The 15,095-nt window shown below is 45.3% G+C and overlaps 1 protein-coding gene across 1 annotated transcript in view; it reads right to left on the reverse strand.

Annotated features, from left to right (window-relative positions):
- The window catches only part of LOC118363521 (signal-induced proliferation-associated 1-like protein 2), a 434,866-nt gene that overhangs the window by 307,018 nt on the left and 112,753 nt on the right, over positions 1 to 15,095 (reverse strand). The window contains exons 7-8 of the mRNA XM_052497073.1: positions 13,865 to 14,039; positions 11,651 to 11,754 (exon numbers count right to left, since the gene is read on the reverse strand). Of these exons, the coding sequence (XP_052353033.1) occupies positions 11,651 to 11,754; positions 13,865 to 14,039 (279 nt within the window). The remainder of the gene's footprint in view (positions 1 to 11,650; positions 11,755 to 13,864; positions 14,040 to 15,095) is intronic.

Raw genomic sequence — 15,095 nt, forward strand, 5'->3', positions numbered from 1 at the left:
AGGCACACTTAACCAGCATGGCTACCACAGCACTCTGCAGTGATACGCCATCCCATCTGGTCTGCATTGCTGCGACTATCATTTGTTTTTCAACAGGACAATGACCCAACACACCTCCAGGCTGTGTAAGGGCTATTTGACCAAGAAGGAGAGGGATGGAGTGCTCCATCAGATGACCTGGCCTCCACAATCCACCGACCTCAACCCAATTGAGATGGTTTGGGATGAGTTGGACCACCGAAGGAAGGAAGGAAAAGCAACTAACAAGTGCTCAGCATATGTGGGAACTCCTCCAAGACGGCTGGAAAAGCATTCCAGGTGAAGCTGGTTGAGAGAGAGAGAATGCCAAGAGTGTACAAAATGTCATCAATAGCTAGCTACATAGCCGTCTTTTTCTAGGTTAGCTAGCCAGCTATTGTCGTTCTTTTAACGCAACGTAACGTAATCAACACTGCTAGCTAGCCAGCTAGCCCCCGAATAGCTGCACTGTAGAAACTATTACACTCAACAGAACGACTTGATTAGTGTAGTGTCAACAACGCAGCCACTGCCAGCTAGCCTACAAAGTCAACAACACAGCCACTGCCAGCTAGCCTACTTCAGCAGTACTGTATAATTTTAATCATTTTAGTCAATAAGATTCTTGCTACGTAAGCTTAACTTTCTGAACATTCGAGACGTGTAGTCCACTTGTCATTCCAATCTCCTTGCATTAGCGTAGCCTCTTCTGTAGCCTGTCAACTATGTGTCTGTCTATCCCTGTTCTCTCCTCTCTGCACAGACTATACAAACGCTCCACACTGCGTGGCCGCGGCCACCCTAATCTGGTGGTCCCAGCGCGCACGACCCACGTGGAGTTCCAGGTCTCCGGTAGCCTCTGGAACTGCCGATCTGCGGCCAACAAGGCAGAGTTCATCTCAGCCTATGCCTCCCTCCAGTCCCTCGACTTCTTGGCACTGACGGAAACATGGATCACCACAGATAACACTGCTACTCCTACTGCTCTCTCTTCGTCCCCCCACGTGTTCTCGCACACCCCGAGAGCTTCTGGTCAGCGGGGTGGTGGCACCGGGATCCTCATCTCTCCCAAGTGGTCATTCTCTCTTTCTCCCCTCACCCATCTGTCTATCGCCTCCTTTGAATTCCATGCTGTCACAGTTACCAGCCCTTTCAAGCTTAACATCCTTATCATTTATCGCCCTCCAGGTTCTCTCTGAGAGTTCATCAATGAGCTTGATGCCTTGATAAGCTCCTTTCCTGAGGACGGCTCACCTCTCACAGTTCTGGGCGACTTTAACCTCCCCACGTCTACCTTTGACTCATTCCTCTCTGCCTCCTTCTTTCCACTCCTCTCCTCTTTTGACCTCACCCTCTCACCTTCCCCCCCTACTCACAAGGCAGGCAATACGCTCGACCTCATCTTTACTAGATGCTGTTCTTCCACTAACCTCATTGCAACTCCCCTCCAAGTCTCCGACCACTACCTTGTATCCTTTTCCCTCTCGCTCTCATCCAACACTTCCCAACCTTTGCTCTCTCTCCCCCGCTACTCTCTCCTCTTCCATCCTATCATCTCTTCCCTCTGCTCAAACCTTCTCCAACCTATCTCCTGATTCTGCCTCCTCAACCCTCCTCTCCTCCCTTTCTGCATCCTTTGACTCTCTATGTCCCCTATCCTCCAGGCCGGCTCGGTCCTCCCCTCCCGCTCCGTGGCTCGACGACTCATTGCGAGCTCACAGAACAGGGCTCCGGGCAGCCGAGCGGGACCTGGCATCCTTTCACTCCCTCCTCTCTACATTTTCCTCCTCTGTCTCTGCTGCTAAAGCCACTTTCTACCACTCTAAATTCCAAGCATCTGCCTCTAACCCTAGGAAGCTCTTTGCCACCTTCTCCTCCCTCCTGAATCCTCCTCCCCCTCCCCCTCCTCCCTCTCTGCAGATGACTTCGTCAACCATTTTGAAAAGAAGGTCGACGACATCCGATCCTCGTTTGCTAAGTCAAACGACACCGCTGGTTCTGCTCACACTGCCCTACCCTGTGCTCTGACCTCTTTCTCCCTCTCTCTCCAGATGAAATCTCGCGTCTTGTGACGGCCGGCCGCCCAACAACCTGCCCGCTTGAACCTATCCCCTCCTCTCTTCTCCAGACCATTTCCGGAGACCTTCTCCCTTACCTCACCTCGCTCATCAACTCATCCCTGACCGCTGGCTACGTCCCTTCCGTCTTCAAGAGAGCGAGAGTTGCACCCCTTCTGAAAAAACCTACACTCGATCCCTCCGATGTCAACAACTACAGACCAGTATCCCTTCTTTCTTTCTCTCCAAAACTCTTGAACGTGCCGGCCTTGGCCAGCTCTCCCGCTATCTCTCTCAGAATGACCTTCTTGATCCAAATCAGTCAGGTTTCAAGACTAGTCATTCAACTGAGACTGCTCTTCTCTGTATCACGGAGGCACTCCACACTGCTAAAGCTAACTCTCTCTCCTCTGCTCTCATCCTTCTAGACCTATCGGCTGCCTTCGATACTGTGAACCATCAGATCCTCCTCTCCACCCTCTCCGAGTTGGGCATCTCCGGCGCGGCCCACGCTTGGATTGCGTCCTACCTGACAGGTCGCTCCTACCAGGTGGCGTGGCGTGTCCCCCAGGGCTCTGTTCTAGGCCCTCTCCTATTCTCGCTATACACCAAGTCACTTGGCTCTGTCATAACCTCACATGGTCTCTCCTATCATTGCTATGCAGACGACACACAATTAATCTTCTCCTTTCCCCTTCTGATGACCAGGTGGCGAATCGCATCTCTGCATGTCTGGCAGACATATCAGTGTGGATGACGGATCACCACCACAAGCTGAACCTCGGCAAGACGGAGCTGCTCTTCCTCCCGGGGAAGGACTGCCCGTTCCATGATCTCGCCATCACGGTTGACAACTCCATTGTGTCCTCCTCCCAGAGCGCTAAGAACCTTGGCGTGATCCTGGACAACACCCTGTCGTTCTCAACTAACATCAAGGCGGTGGCCCGTTCCTGTAGGTTCATGCTCTACAACATCCGCAGAGTACGACCCTGCCTCACACAGGAAGCGGCGCAGGTCCTAATCCAGGCACTTGTCATCTCCCGTCTGGATTACTGCAACTCACTGTTGGCTGGGCTCCCTGCCTGTGCCACTAAACCCCTACAACTCATCCAGAACGCCGCAGCCCGTCTGGTGTTCAACCTTCCCAAGTTCTCTGACGTCACCCCGCTCCTCCGCTCTCTCCACTGGCTTCCAGTTGAAGCTCGCATCCGCTACAAGACCATGGTGCTTGCCTACGGAGCTGTGAGGGGAACGGCACCTCAGTACCTCCAGGCTCTGATCAGGCCCTACACCCAAACAAGGGCACTGCGTTCATCCACCTCTGGCCTGCTCGCCTCCCTACCACTGAGGAAGTACAGTTCCCGCTCAGCCCAGTCAAAACTGTTCGCTGCTCTGGCCCCCCAATGGTGGAACAAACTCCCTCACGACGCCAGGACAGCGGAGTCAATCACCACCTTCCGGAGACACCTGAAACCCCACCTCTTTAAGGAATACCTAGGATAGGATAAGTAATCCTTCTCACCCCCCAAAAGATTTAGATGCACTATTGTAAAGTGTCTGTTCCACTGGATGTCATAAGGTGAATGCACCAATTTGTAAGTCGCTCTGGATAAGAGCATCTGCTAAATTACTTAAATGTTAAATGTAAATGTAATGGTTATGTATAGGTCTGGGTTATGGTTATGATTATGTATAGGTCTGGGTTATGGTTATGTATAGCTCTGGGTTATGGTTATGTATAGGTCTGGGTTATGGTTATGTATAGGTCTGGGTTATGGTTATGTATAGGTCTGGGTTATGGTTATGTATAGCTCTGGGTTATGGTTATGTATAGCTCTGGGTTATGGTTATGTATAGGTCTGGGTTATGGTTATGGTTATGTATAGGTCTGGGTTATGGTTATGGTTATGTATAGGTCTGGGTTATGGTTATGTATAGCTCTGGGTTATGGTTATGGTTATGTATAGCTCTGGGTTATGGTTATGTATAGCTCTGGGTTATGGTTATGGTTATGTATAGGTCTGGGTTATGGTTATGGTTATGTATAGGTCTGGGTTATGGTTATGTATAGGTCTGTGTTATGGTTATGGTTATGTATAGGTCTGGGTTATGGTTATGTATAGGTCTGGGTTATGGTTATGGTTATGTATAGGTCTGGGTTATGGTTATGTATAGGTCTGGGTTATGGTTATGTATAGGTCTGGGTTATGGTTATGTATAGGTCTGGGTTATGGTTATGGTTATGTATAGGTCTGGGTTATGGTTATGGTTATGTATAGGTCTGGGTTATGGTTATGGTTATGTATAGGTCTGGGTTATGGTTATGTATAGGTCTGGGTTATGGTTATGTATAGCTCTGGGTTATGGTTATGTATAGCTCTGGGTTATGGTTATGTATAGGTCTGGGTTATGGTTATGTAAAGGTCTGGGTTATGGTTATGTAAAGGTCTGGGTTATGGTTATGGTTATGTATAGCTCTGGGTTATGGTTATGTATAGGTCTGGGTTATGGTTATGTATAGGTCTGGGTTATGGTTATGGTTAGCTCTGGGTTATGGTTATGTATAGCTCTGGGTTATGGTTATGTATAGCTCTGGGTTATGGTTATGTATAGCTCTGGGTTATGGTTATGTATAGGTCTGGGTTATGGTTATGTATAGGTCTGGGTTATGGTTATGGTTATGTATAGGTCTGGGTTATGGTTATGGTTATGTATAGCTCTGGGTTATGGTTATGTATAGGTCTGGGTTATGGTTATGTATAGGTCTGGGTTATAGACCTTCACAATAGATAGCAATAGACCTTCACCTGAAAGATAACAACAGCTATAGACCTTCACCTGAAAGATAACAACAGCAATAGACCTTCACCTGAAAGATAACAACAGCAATAGACCTTCACCTGAAAGATAACAACAGCTATAGACCTTCACCTGAAAGATAACAACAGCAATAGACCTTCACCTGAAAGATAACAACAGCAATAGACCTTCACCTGAAAGATAACAACAGCAATAGACCTTCACCTGAAAGATAACAACAGCTATAGACCTTCACCTGAAAGATAACAACAGCAATAGACCTTCACCTGAAAGATAACAACAGCAATAGACCTTCACCTGAAAGATAACAACAGCAATAGACCTTCACCTTAAATATAACAACAGCAATAGACCTTCACCTGAAAGTTGGTTTCTCAAATGATTGCCTCTCCTGGTTCACCAACTACTTCTCTGATAGAGTTCAGTGTGTCAAATCGGAGGGTCTGCTGTCCGGACCTCTGGCAGTCTCTATGGGGTGCCACAGGGTTCAATTCTTGGACCGACTCTCTTCTCTGTATACATCAATGAGGTCACTCTTGCTGCTGGTGAGTCTCTGATCCACCTCTACGCAGACGACACCATTCTGTATACTTCTGGCCCTTCTTTGGACACTGTGTTAACAACCCTCCAGGCAAGCTTCAATGCCATACAACTCTCCTTCCGTGGCCTCCAATTGCTCTTAAATACAAGTAAAACTAAATGCATGCTCTTCAACCGATCGCTACCTGCACCTACCCGCCTGTCCAACATCACTACTCTGGACGGCTCTGACTTAGGATACGTGGACAACTACAAATACATAGGTGTCTGATTAGACTGTAAACTCTCCTTCCAGACCCATATCACACTCCTCCAATCCAAAGTTAAATCTAGAATTGGCTTCCTATTTCGCAACAAAGCATCCTTCACTCATGCTGCCAAACATACCCTTGTAAAACTGACCATCCTACCAATCCTCGACTTTGGCGATGTCATTTACAAAATAGCCTCCAATACCCTACTCAACAAATTGGATGCAGTCTATCACAGTGCCATCCGTTTTGCCACCAAAGCCCCATATACTACCCACCATTGCGACCTGTACGCTCTCGTTGGCTGGCCCTCGCTTCATACTCATCGCCAAACCCACTGGCTCCATGTCATCTACAAGACCCTGCTAGGTAAAGTCCCCCCTTATCTCAGCTCGCTAGTCACCATAGCATCTCCCACCTGTAGCACACGCTCCAGCAGGTATATCTCTCTAGTCACCCCCAAAACCAATTCTTTCTTTGGCCGCCTCTCCTTCCAGTTCTCTGCTGCCAATGACTGGAACGAACTACAAAAATCTCTGAAACTGGAAACACTTATCTCCCTCACTAGCTTTATGCACCAACTGTCAGAGCAGCTCACAGATTACTGCACCTGTACATCTATACACCCATCTATAATTTAGCCCAAACAACTACCTCTTTCCCAACTGTATTTAATTAATTTATTTATTTTGCTCCTTTGCACCCCATTATTTTTATTTCTACTTTGCACATTCTTCCATTGCAAAACTACCATTCCAGTGTTTTACTTGCTATATTGTATTTACTTTGCCACCATGGCCTTTTTTGCCTTTACCTCCCTTCTCACCTCATTTGCTCACATTGTATATAGACTTGTTTATACTGTATTATTGACTGTATGTTTGTTTTACTCCATGTGTAACTCTGTGTCGTTGTATCTGTCGAACTGCTTTGCTTTATCTTGGCCAGGTCGCAATTGTAAATGAGAACTTGTTCTCAACTTGCCTACCTGGTTAAATAAAGGTGTTCTCAACTAGCCTACCTGGTTAAATAAAGGTGTTCTCAACTTGCCTACCTGGTTAAATAAAGGTGTTCTCAACTAGCCTACCTGGTTAAATAAAGGTGTTCTCAACTAGCCTACCTGGTTAAATAAAGGTGTTCTCAACTAGCCTACCTGGTTAAATAAAGGTGTTCTCAACTTGCCTACCTGGTTAAATAAAGGTGTTCTCAACTAGCCTACCTGGTTAAATAAAGGTGTTCTCAACTAGCCTACCTGGTTAAATAAAGGTGTTCTCAACTAGCCTACCTGGTTAAATAAAGGTGTTCTCAACTAGCCTACCTGGTTAAATAAAGGTGTTCTCAACTAGCCTACCTGGTTAAATAAAGGTGTTCTCAACTAGCCTACCTGGTTAAATAAAGGTGTTCTCAACTAGCCTACCTGGTTAAATAAAGGTGTTCTCAACTAGCCTACCTGGTTAAATAAAGGTGGAAAATAAAAAAAATAAAAAATAAATAAAATAAAAGATAACAGCAGCAATAGACCTATTCAAAAGGAAAACACAGACCTGCACATTAGGAAAACACAGACCTTAGACACAGACCTTAGACACAGACCTTAGACACAGACCTTACACACAGACCTTAGACACAGACCTTAGACACAGACCTTAGACACAGACCTTAGACACAGACCTTAGACACAGACCTTAGACACAGACCTTAGACACAGACCTTAGATACAGACCTTAGACACAGACCTTAGACACAGACCTTAGACACAGACCTTAGACACAGACCTTAGACACAGACCTTAGACACAGACCTTAGACACAGACCTTAGACACAGACCTTAGACACAGACCTTAGACACAGACCTTAGACACAGACCTTAAACACAGACCTTAGACACAGACCTTAGACACAGACCTTAGACACAGACCTTAGACACAGACCTTAGACACAGACCTTAGACACAGACCTTAAACACAGACCTTAGACACAGACCTTAGACACAGACCTTAGACACAGACCTTAGACACAGACCTTAGACACAGACCTTAGACACAGACCTTAGACACAGACCTTAGACACAGACCTTAGACACAGACCTTAGACACAGACCTTAGACACAGACCTTAGACACAGACCTTAGACACAGACCTTAGACACAGACCTTAAACACAGACCTTAGACACAGACCTTAGACACAGACCTTAGACACAGACCTTAGACACAGACCTTAGACACAGACCTTAAACACAGACCTTAGACGCAGACCTTAGACACAGACCTTAGACACAGACCTTAGACACAGACCTTAGACACAGACCTTAGACACAGACCTTAGACACAGACCTTAGACACAGACCTTAGACACAGACCTTAGACACAGACCTTAGACACAGACCTTAGACACAGACCTTAGACACAGACCTTAGACACAGACCTTAGACACAGACCTTAGACACAGACAGTCAACATAAAACAGTCAGTCATTGACATTCAAACCTGACCTGACAGTTATTTCACTGCTTTCCTCCACAGTCTCTGTCAGAGAGCCCGATCCTCAGGACGAGACTCCCAAGGCTGAAATATCTATCCCCAGGTGCACTGGGTGGTGTTGGAGTGTTGACTTCTGAAGACATCTGCTTGATCCTGCTGTTTTCAACTCTCTCGAGACAGCAGGAGCGGTAGAGATCGGCTATGAACAGCCAACTGACATTTACTCCTGAGGTGCTGACCTGTTGCACCCTCGACAACTACTGTGATTATTATTATTTGACCATGCTGGTCATTTATGAACATTTGAACATCTTGGCCATGTTCTGTTATAATCTCCACCCGGCACAGCCAGAAGAGGACTGGCCATCCCTCATAGCCTGGTTCCTCTCTAGGTTTCTTCCTAGGTTTAGGCCTTTCTGGGGAGTTTTTCCTAGCCACCGTGCTTCTACACCTGCATTGCTTGCTGTTTGGGGTTTTAGGCTGAGTTTCTGTACAGCACTTTGAGATATCAGCTGATGTAAGAAGGGCAATATAAATACATTTGATTTGATCCTGGGAAATGTGTTAAATGAATCCGTTCCTGTAGCTGACTTCAGATACTCAGTGATCTCATTGTCCACCGTCGTCATGTCTCTGTCGTTGTGAGTATTGTCCAACTCAAACAAGTCATTTGCAGGCAGGGGATGAAGGCGCTGGAGGTTTGTGTGGTGGTTCCTCAGCAGAGAGGGCACTACAGTTAGCAGCGAGCAGCAACTTGACAGTGTCTTTTCACCTCGACTAGTGGGGACGCTAAATTGTGCAGTTTTGTCACACAACACAATGCCACAGATATGTCAAGTTTTGAGGGAGCATGAAATTGACATGTTGACTGCCGGAATGTCCACCAGAGCTGTTGCCAGAGAACTGAATGTTCCTTTCTCTACCATTAGGTACCGCCAATGTCGTTTTTAGAGAATTTGGCAGTACGTTCAACGGGTCTCACAACAGCACACCACGTTTAACCACGTCAGCCCAGGACCTCCACATCTAGCTTCTTCACCTATGGGATCGTCTGAGGGCTTTTGTAGGTAAAGCCATTTTGTGGCTCCCCAGTGGGAGGGTGGGACTATGCCCTCCCAGGCCGATCTATGTCTGCCCAGTCATGTGAAATCCATTTTGTGGCTCCCCAGTGGGAGGGTGGGACTATGCCCTCCCAGGCCGATCTATGTCTGCCCAGTCATGTGAAATCCATTTTGTGGCTCCCCAGTGGGAGGGTGGGACTATGCCCTCCCAGGCCGATCTATGTCTGCCCAGTCATGTGAAATCCATTTTGTGGCTCCCCAGTGGAAGGGTGGGACTATGCCCTCCCAGGCCGATCTATGTCTGCCCAGTCATGTGAAATCCATTTTGTGGCTCCCCAGTGGGAGGGTGGGACTATGCCCTCCCAGGCCGATCTATGTCTGCCCAGTCATGTGAAATCCATTTTGTGGCTCCCCAGTGGGAGGGTGGGACTATGCCCTCCCAGGCCGATCTATGTCTGCCAAGTCATGTGAAATCCATTTTGTGGCTCCCCAGTGGGAGGGTGGGACTATGCCCTCCCAGGCCGATCTATGTCTGCCAAGTCATGTGAAATCCATTTTGTGGCTCCCCAGTGGGAGGGTGGGACTATGCCCTCCCAGGCCGATCTATGTCTGCCCAGTCATGTGAAATCCATTTTGTGGCTCCCCAGTGGGAGGGTGGGACTATGCCCTCCCAGGCCGATCTATGTCTGCCCAGTCATGTGAAATCCATTTTGTGGCTCCCCAGTGGGAGGGTGGGACTATGCCCTCCCAGGCCGATCTATGTCTGCCCAGTCATGTGAAATCCATTTTGTGGCTCCCCAGTGGGAGGGTGGGACTATGCCCTCCCAGGCCGATCTATGTCTGCCCAGTCATGTGAAATCCATTTTGTGGCTCCCCAGTGGGAGGGTGGGACTATGCCCTCCCAGGCCGATCTATGTCTGCCCAGTCATGTGAAATCCATTTTGTGGCTCCCCAGTGGGAGGGTGGGACTATGCCCTCCCAGGACAATCATATCATGTGTGTTTTCCCCTGTCTCTTCTTCAATCCCAGCAAAGTAGAGGCTCAGTTAGCATTTTATTATTATGTTTTTCTCTTTTTCTTTTACCAATACTAAATACAGTGAAAACTTCCACGATGAGAAGGCTGATGTCTCTGCCACCTTGCTAGCTAGCTAGCATCCCACCACAACGTTCTTGAAGAAGCAGCCAGAGCTTGAACTTAGGTGAAGGGATTTTCATTTTTGGGGTACAAAAAAATATATAATTGGGAAATAATATTAAAAAAGTAATGATTTGCTTATTTGAAAAAGTAACTAACTGATTACTTAAGTTGAAAAATGAATGCGTTAAGTTACTTGTTACCACAACGTAACCTAAATACTCTATCGTTACCCCTAACAGTGATGCTAAACACATCAGTAGGGACAGGTATGTAAGCTTGTTTACAAACAGCTTTGACAGTGATACTGAACGTAGTGTGGCACTTGGCTTGGCCATCACACCACATTAAAGAAGAGAAATGTGTTATTTCACACATCAAATAGGGTTATTTGACATGTTAATTGTGACACGTAAAGCTCTGAAAGGACCTTCCACAGTCTCGATGTCTGACTAATACCACACGACGGTGTCTGGGACCCAGTGGACACTGATTAACAAACAACTTATGTCTAGGGCACAGTTGTCATGGTAACACTCACGATCTAACACTCACAGTTATTACAGACACGCAACGAGGCTCTAAGAGAGGATTGTCAGAAGATGAAACAAAAGATCTGCTCTAAAGGAAAAATCTGGGAAATAGAAGAGGAGAGCAACTCAGGACCACACAGTATCTGGTATGTTAAAGGGGAGGGACCAGTCTGCTCCTACTGACACACAGTATCTGGTATGTTAAAGGGGAGGGACCAGTCTGCTCCTACTGACACACAGTATCTGGTATGTTAAAGGGGAGGGACCAGTCTGCTCCTACTGACACACAGTATCTGGTATGTTAAAGGGGAGGGACCAGTCTGCTCCTACTGACACACAGTATCTGGTATGTTAAAGGGGAAGTAGCTACTGACCTGCCATCTGTTGTTGGGGGTGTAGGGAGGGTACTGACCTGTTGTCTGTTGTTGGGGGTGTAGGGAGGGTACTGACCTGTTGTCTGTTGTTGGGGGTGTAGGGGAGATACTGACCTGTTGTCTGTTGTTGGGGGTGTAGGGAGGGTACTGACCTGTTGTCTGTTGTTGGGGGTGTAGGGAGGGTACTGACCTGTTGTCTGTTGTTGGGGGTGTAGGGGGTACTGACCCATTGTCTGTTGTTGGGGGTGTAGGGAGGGTACTGACCTGTTGTCTGTTGTTGGGGGTGTAGGGAGGGTACTGACCTGTTGTCTGTTGTTGGGGGTGTAGGGAGGGTACTGACCTGTTGTCTGTTGTTGGGGGTGTAGGGAGGGTACTGACCTGTTGTCTGTTGTTGGGGGTGTAGGGGAGCAGCGTTGACACATGGAACATCAGTTCATAGTCCTTATAGGTGGTGTACAGGGAGTAGGTTCCTGTTGAGTCAGCTAGAGGAGAAACAGACAGACAGAGAGGCTAGATTTCCACAACAGAAACAGGTTCATTGAATCCACTGCAACAGAGATAGATCACATCAGGTCATGGTCAGAGTAAGGGTTGGTAATATGATACCAATAGGTAATATAGGGGCGTGTTCAGGGTCATGTTACACTAATAGGTAATATAGGGGCGTGTTCAGGGTCACATTACACTAATAGGTAATATAGGGACGTGTTCAGGGTCACGTTACACTAATAGGTAATATAGGGGCGTGTTCAGGGTCACATTACACTAATAGGTAATATAGGGGCGTGTTCAGGGTCACATTACACTAATAGGTAATATAGGGACGTGTTCAGGGTCATGTTACACTAATAGGTAATATAGGGGCGTGTTCAGGGTCACATTACACTAATAGGTAATATAGGGGCGTGTTCAGGGTCACATTACACTAATAGGTAATATAGGGGCGTGTTCAGGGTCACGTTACACTAATAGGTAATATAGGGGCGTGTTCAGGGTCACGTTACACTAATAGGTAATATAGGGGCATGTTCAGGGTCAAAAACTCCCTAGGAAGGCTGAAACCTAGGAGGACACCAAGAGCTGAAACCCTAGTGCTAGCCATAACGTAATGGTAAACAAACTGTAAGGGTAAACAAACTATAATGGTAAACAAACTGTAAGGGTAAACAAACTGTAATGGTAAACAAACTGTAATGGTAAACAAACTGTAAGGGTAAACAAACCGTAATGGTAAACAAACTATAATGGTAAACAAACTCTAATGGTAAACTAATCTTAATAGTAAACAAACCATAATATTTACCAGCTGTACTTTTAAACAATCCATAATGGTAAACAAACTGTAATGGTAAACAAACCGTGTTGGTAAACAAACCGTTATGTTAAACAAACTGTAATGGTAAACAAACTGTAATGGTAAACAAACCGTAATGGTAAACAAACAGTAATGGTAAACAAACCGTGTTGGTAAACAAACCGTAATGGTAAACAAACCGTAATGGTAAACAAACCGTAATGGTAAACAAACTGTAACATTATACAAACCATTATGTTAAACAAACTGTAATGGTAAACAAACTGTAATGGTAAACAAACTGTAATGGTAAACAAACCGTAATGGTAAACAAACCGTAATGGTAAACAAACAGTAACATTATACAAACCGTTATGGTAAACAAACTGTAATGGTAAACAAACTGTAATGGTAAACAAACTGTAATGGTAAACAAACTGTAAGGGTAAACAAACTGTAATGGTAAACAAACTGTAAGGGTAAACAAACTGTAAGGGTAAACAAACTGTAAGGGTAAACAAACTGTAAGGGTAAACAAACTGTAAGGGTAAACAAACTGTAATGGTAAACAAACTGTAATGGTAAACAAACTGTAATGGTAAACAAACTGTAAAGGTAAACAAACCGTAATGGTAAACAAACTGTAATGGTAAACAAACTATAATGGTAAACAAACTGTAATTGTAAACAACCCGTGTTGGTAAACAAACTATAATGGTAAACAAACTCTAATGGTAAACTAATCTTAATAGTAAACAAACCATAATGTTAACCAGCTGTACTTTTAAACAATCCATAATGGTAAACAAACTGTAATGGTAAACAAACCGTGTTGGTAAACAAACCACAATGGTAAACAAACTGTAAAGGTAAACAAACCGTAATGGTAAACAAACTGTAATGGAAAACAAACTATAATGGTAAACAAACTGTAATTGTAAACAACCCGTGTTGGTAAACAAACCATGCCAGTGTAGCACAACAAGAGGCATACAGGACATTCGTATTAAAGACTCAAGATAAACAATGTCTTTCTATTATACCTTTTTGAGTTCCAAATTGCATCCTATTCCCTACGTAGTGCACGACTTTTGACCAGAGCCATATGGCGAATAGGGTGCAATTTGGGACGCAGCCATACATTATTTACAGTACTATAGATGCTCACGGTAGGATTTGTGTGCGTTGGTGTGTGTGTGTGTGTGTGTGTGTGTGTGTGTGTGTGTGTGTGTGTGTGTGTGTGTGTGTGTGTGTGTGTGTGTGTGTGTGTGTGTGTGTGTGTGCGTATATAGTCTTACTCCTGTTGTCGAGCTGTGCTCTGTACTTGGTGAATCCCTTCAGTTTCACTCTCTGTCCCAATAGGTCGAGGAACTCATCGAGGGCGGGACCAGCTGATTGGTTGTTGTACATCTCCTCCTCTGTACTCTGGCCCGCCTTACAGTACAGCACCCCCACCTTGTGCTGGAAACTCAACTGAAACAAACAGACAACGTATTGATGAATATATAGTACAGGGCTGTGTAAAAACTATTTGAGAAGATGAGAAGAAATCCAAACAGGAAGTGGGAAATCTGAGGTTGGTCGATTTTCAACTCAGCCCCTATCGAATACACAGTGGGATCTGGGTCAAGTTGCACATCCTAAGGCTTCCACTAGATGTCAACCGTTTTAAAAACTTGAATGAGGCTTCTGCTGTGATGTGGGGCTGAATGAGAGGGGAATGAGTCAGGTGTTTGGCAGAGAGCCACGTGCTGGTCACGCGCATTTCACATGAGAGCGACCTGCGCTCTATTGCTTTTCTACAGGCAGGAATTCTCCGGTTGGAACATTATTGAAGATTTATGATAAAAACATCCTAAAGAATGATTCTATACTTATTTTGAAATGTTTCTACAACCTGTAACATAACTTTTCGGCTGGACCTGCACGAGCATTTGGATTTGTGTACTAAACGCCCTGACAAAAGTAGCTATTTGGACATAAATGATGGACATTATCGAACAAATCAAACATTTATTGTGGAACTAGGATTCCTGGGAGTGCATTCTGATGAAGATCATCAAAGGTAAGGGAATATTTATAAGGTTATTTCGGATTTCTGTTGACTCCAACATGGTGGATAAATGTATTTGTTTTCTGGGCGCCGTTCTCAGATTATTGCAAGGTTTGCTTTTCCGTAAAGTTATTTTGAAATCTGATACAGCGGTTGCATTAAGGAGAAGTATAGCTATAATTCCATGTGTAACACTTGTATTTTCATCAACATTTATGATGAGTATTTCTGTAAATTGATGTGGCTCTCTGCAAAATCACTGGATGTTTTTGGTACTACTGAACGTAATGCGCCAATCTAAACTCAAATATGAACTTTATCAAACAAAACCTACATGTAATGTGTAACATGAAGTCCTATGAGTGTCATCTGATGAAGATCATCAAAGGTTAGTGATTCATTTTATCTGTGTTTGTGCTTTTTGTGACTCCTATCTTTGTCTGGAAAAATGGCTGTGCTTTTCTGTGGCTTGGTGG

This window comes from Oncorhynchus keta, chromosome 3 (assembly GCF_023373465.1).
Source record: "Oncorhynchus keta strain PuntledgeMale-10-30-2019 chromosome 3, Oket_V2, whole genome shotgun sequence".
NCBI lineage: Eukaryota > Metazoa > Chordata > Actinopteri > Salmoniformes > Salmonidae > Oncorhynchus > Oncorhynchus keta.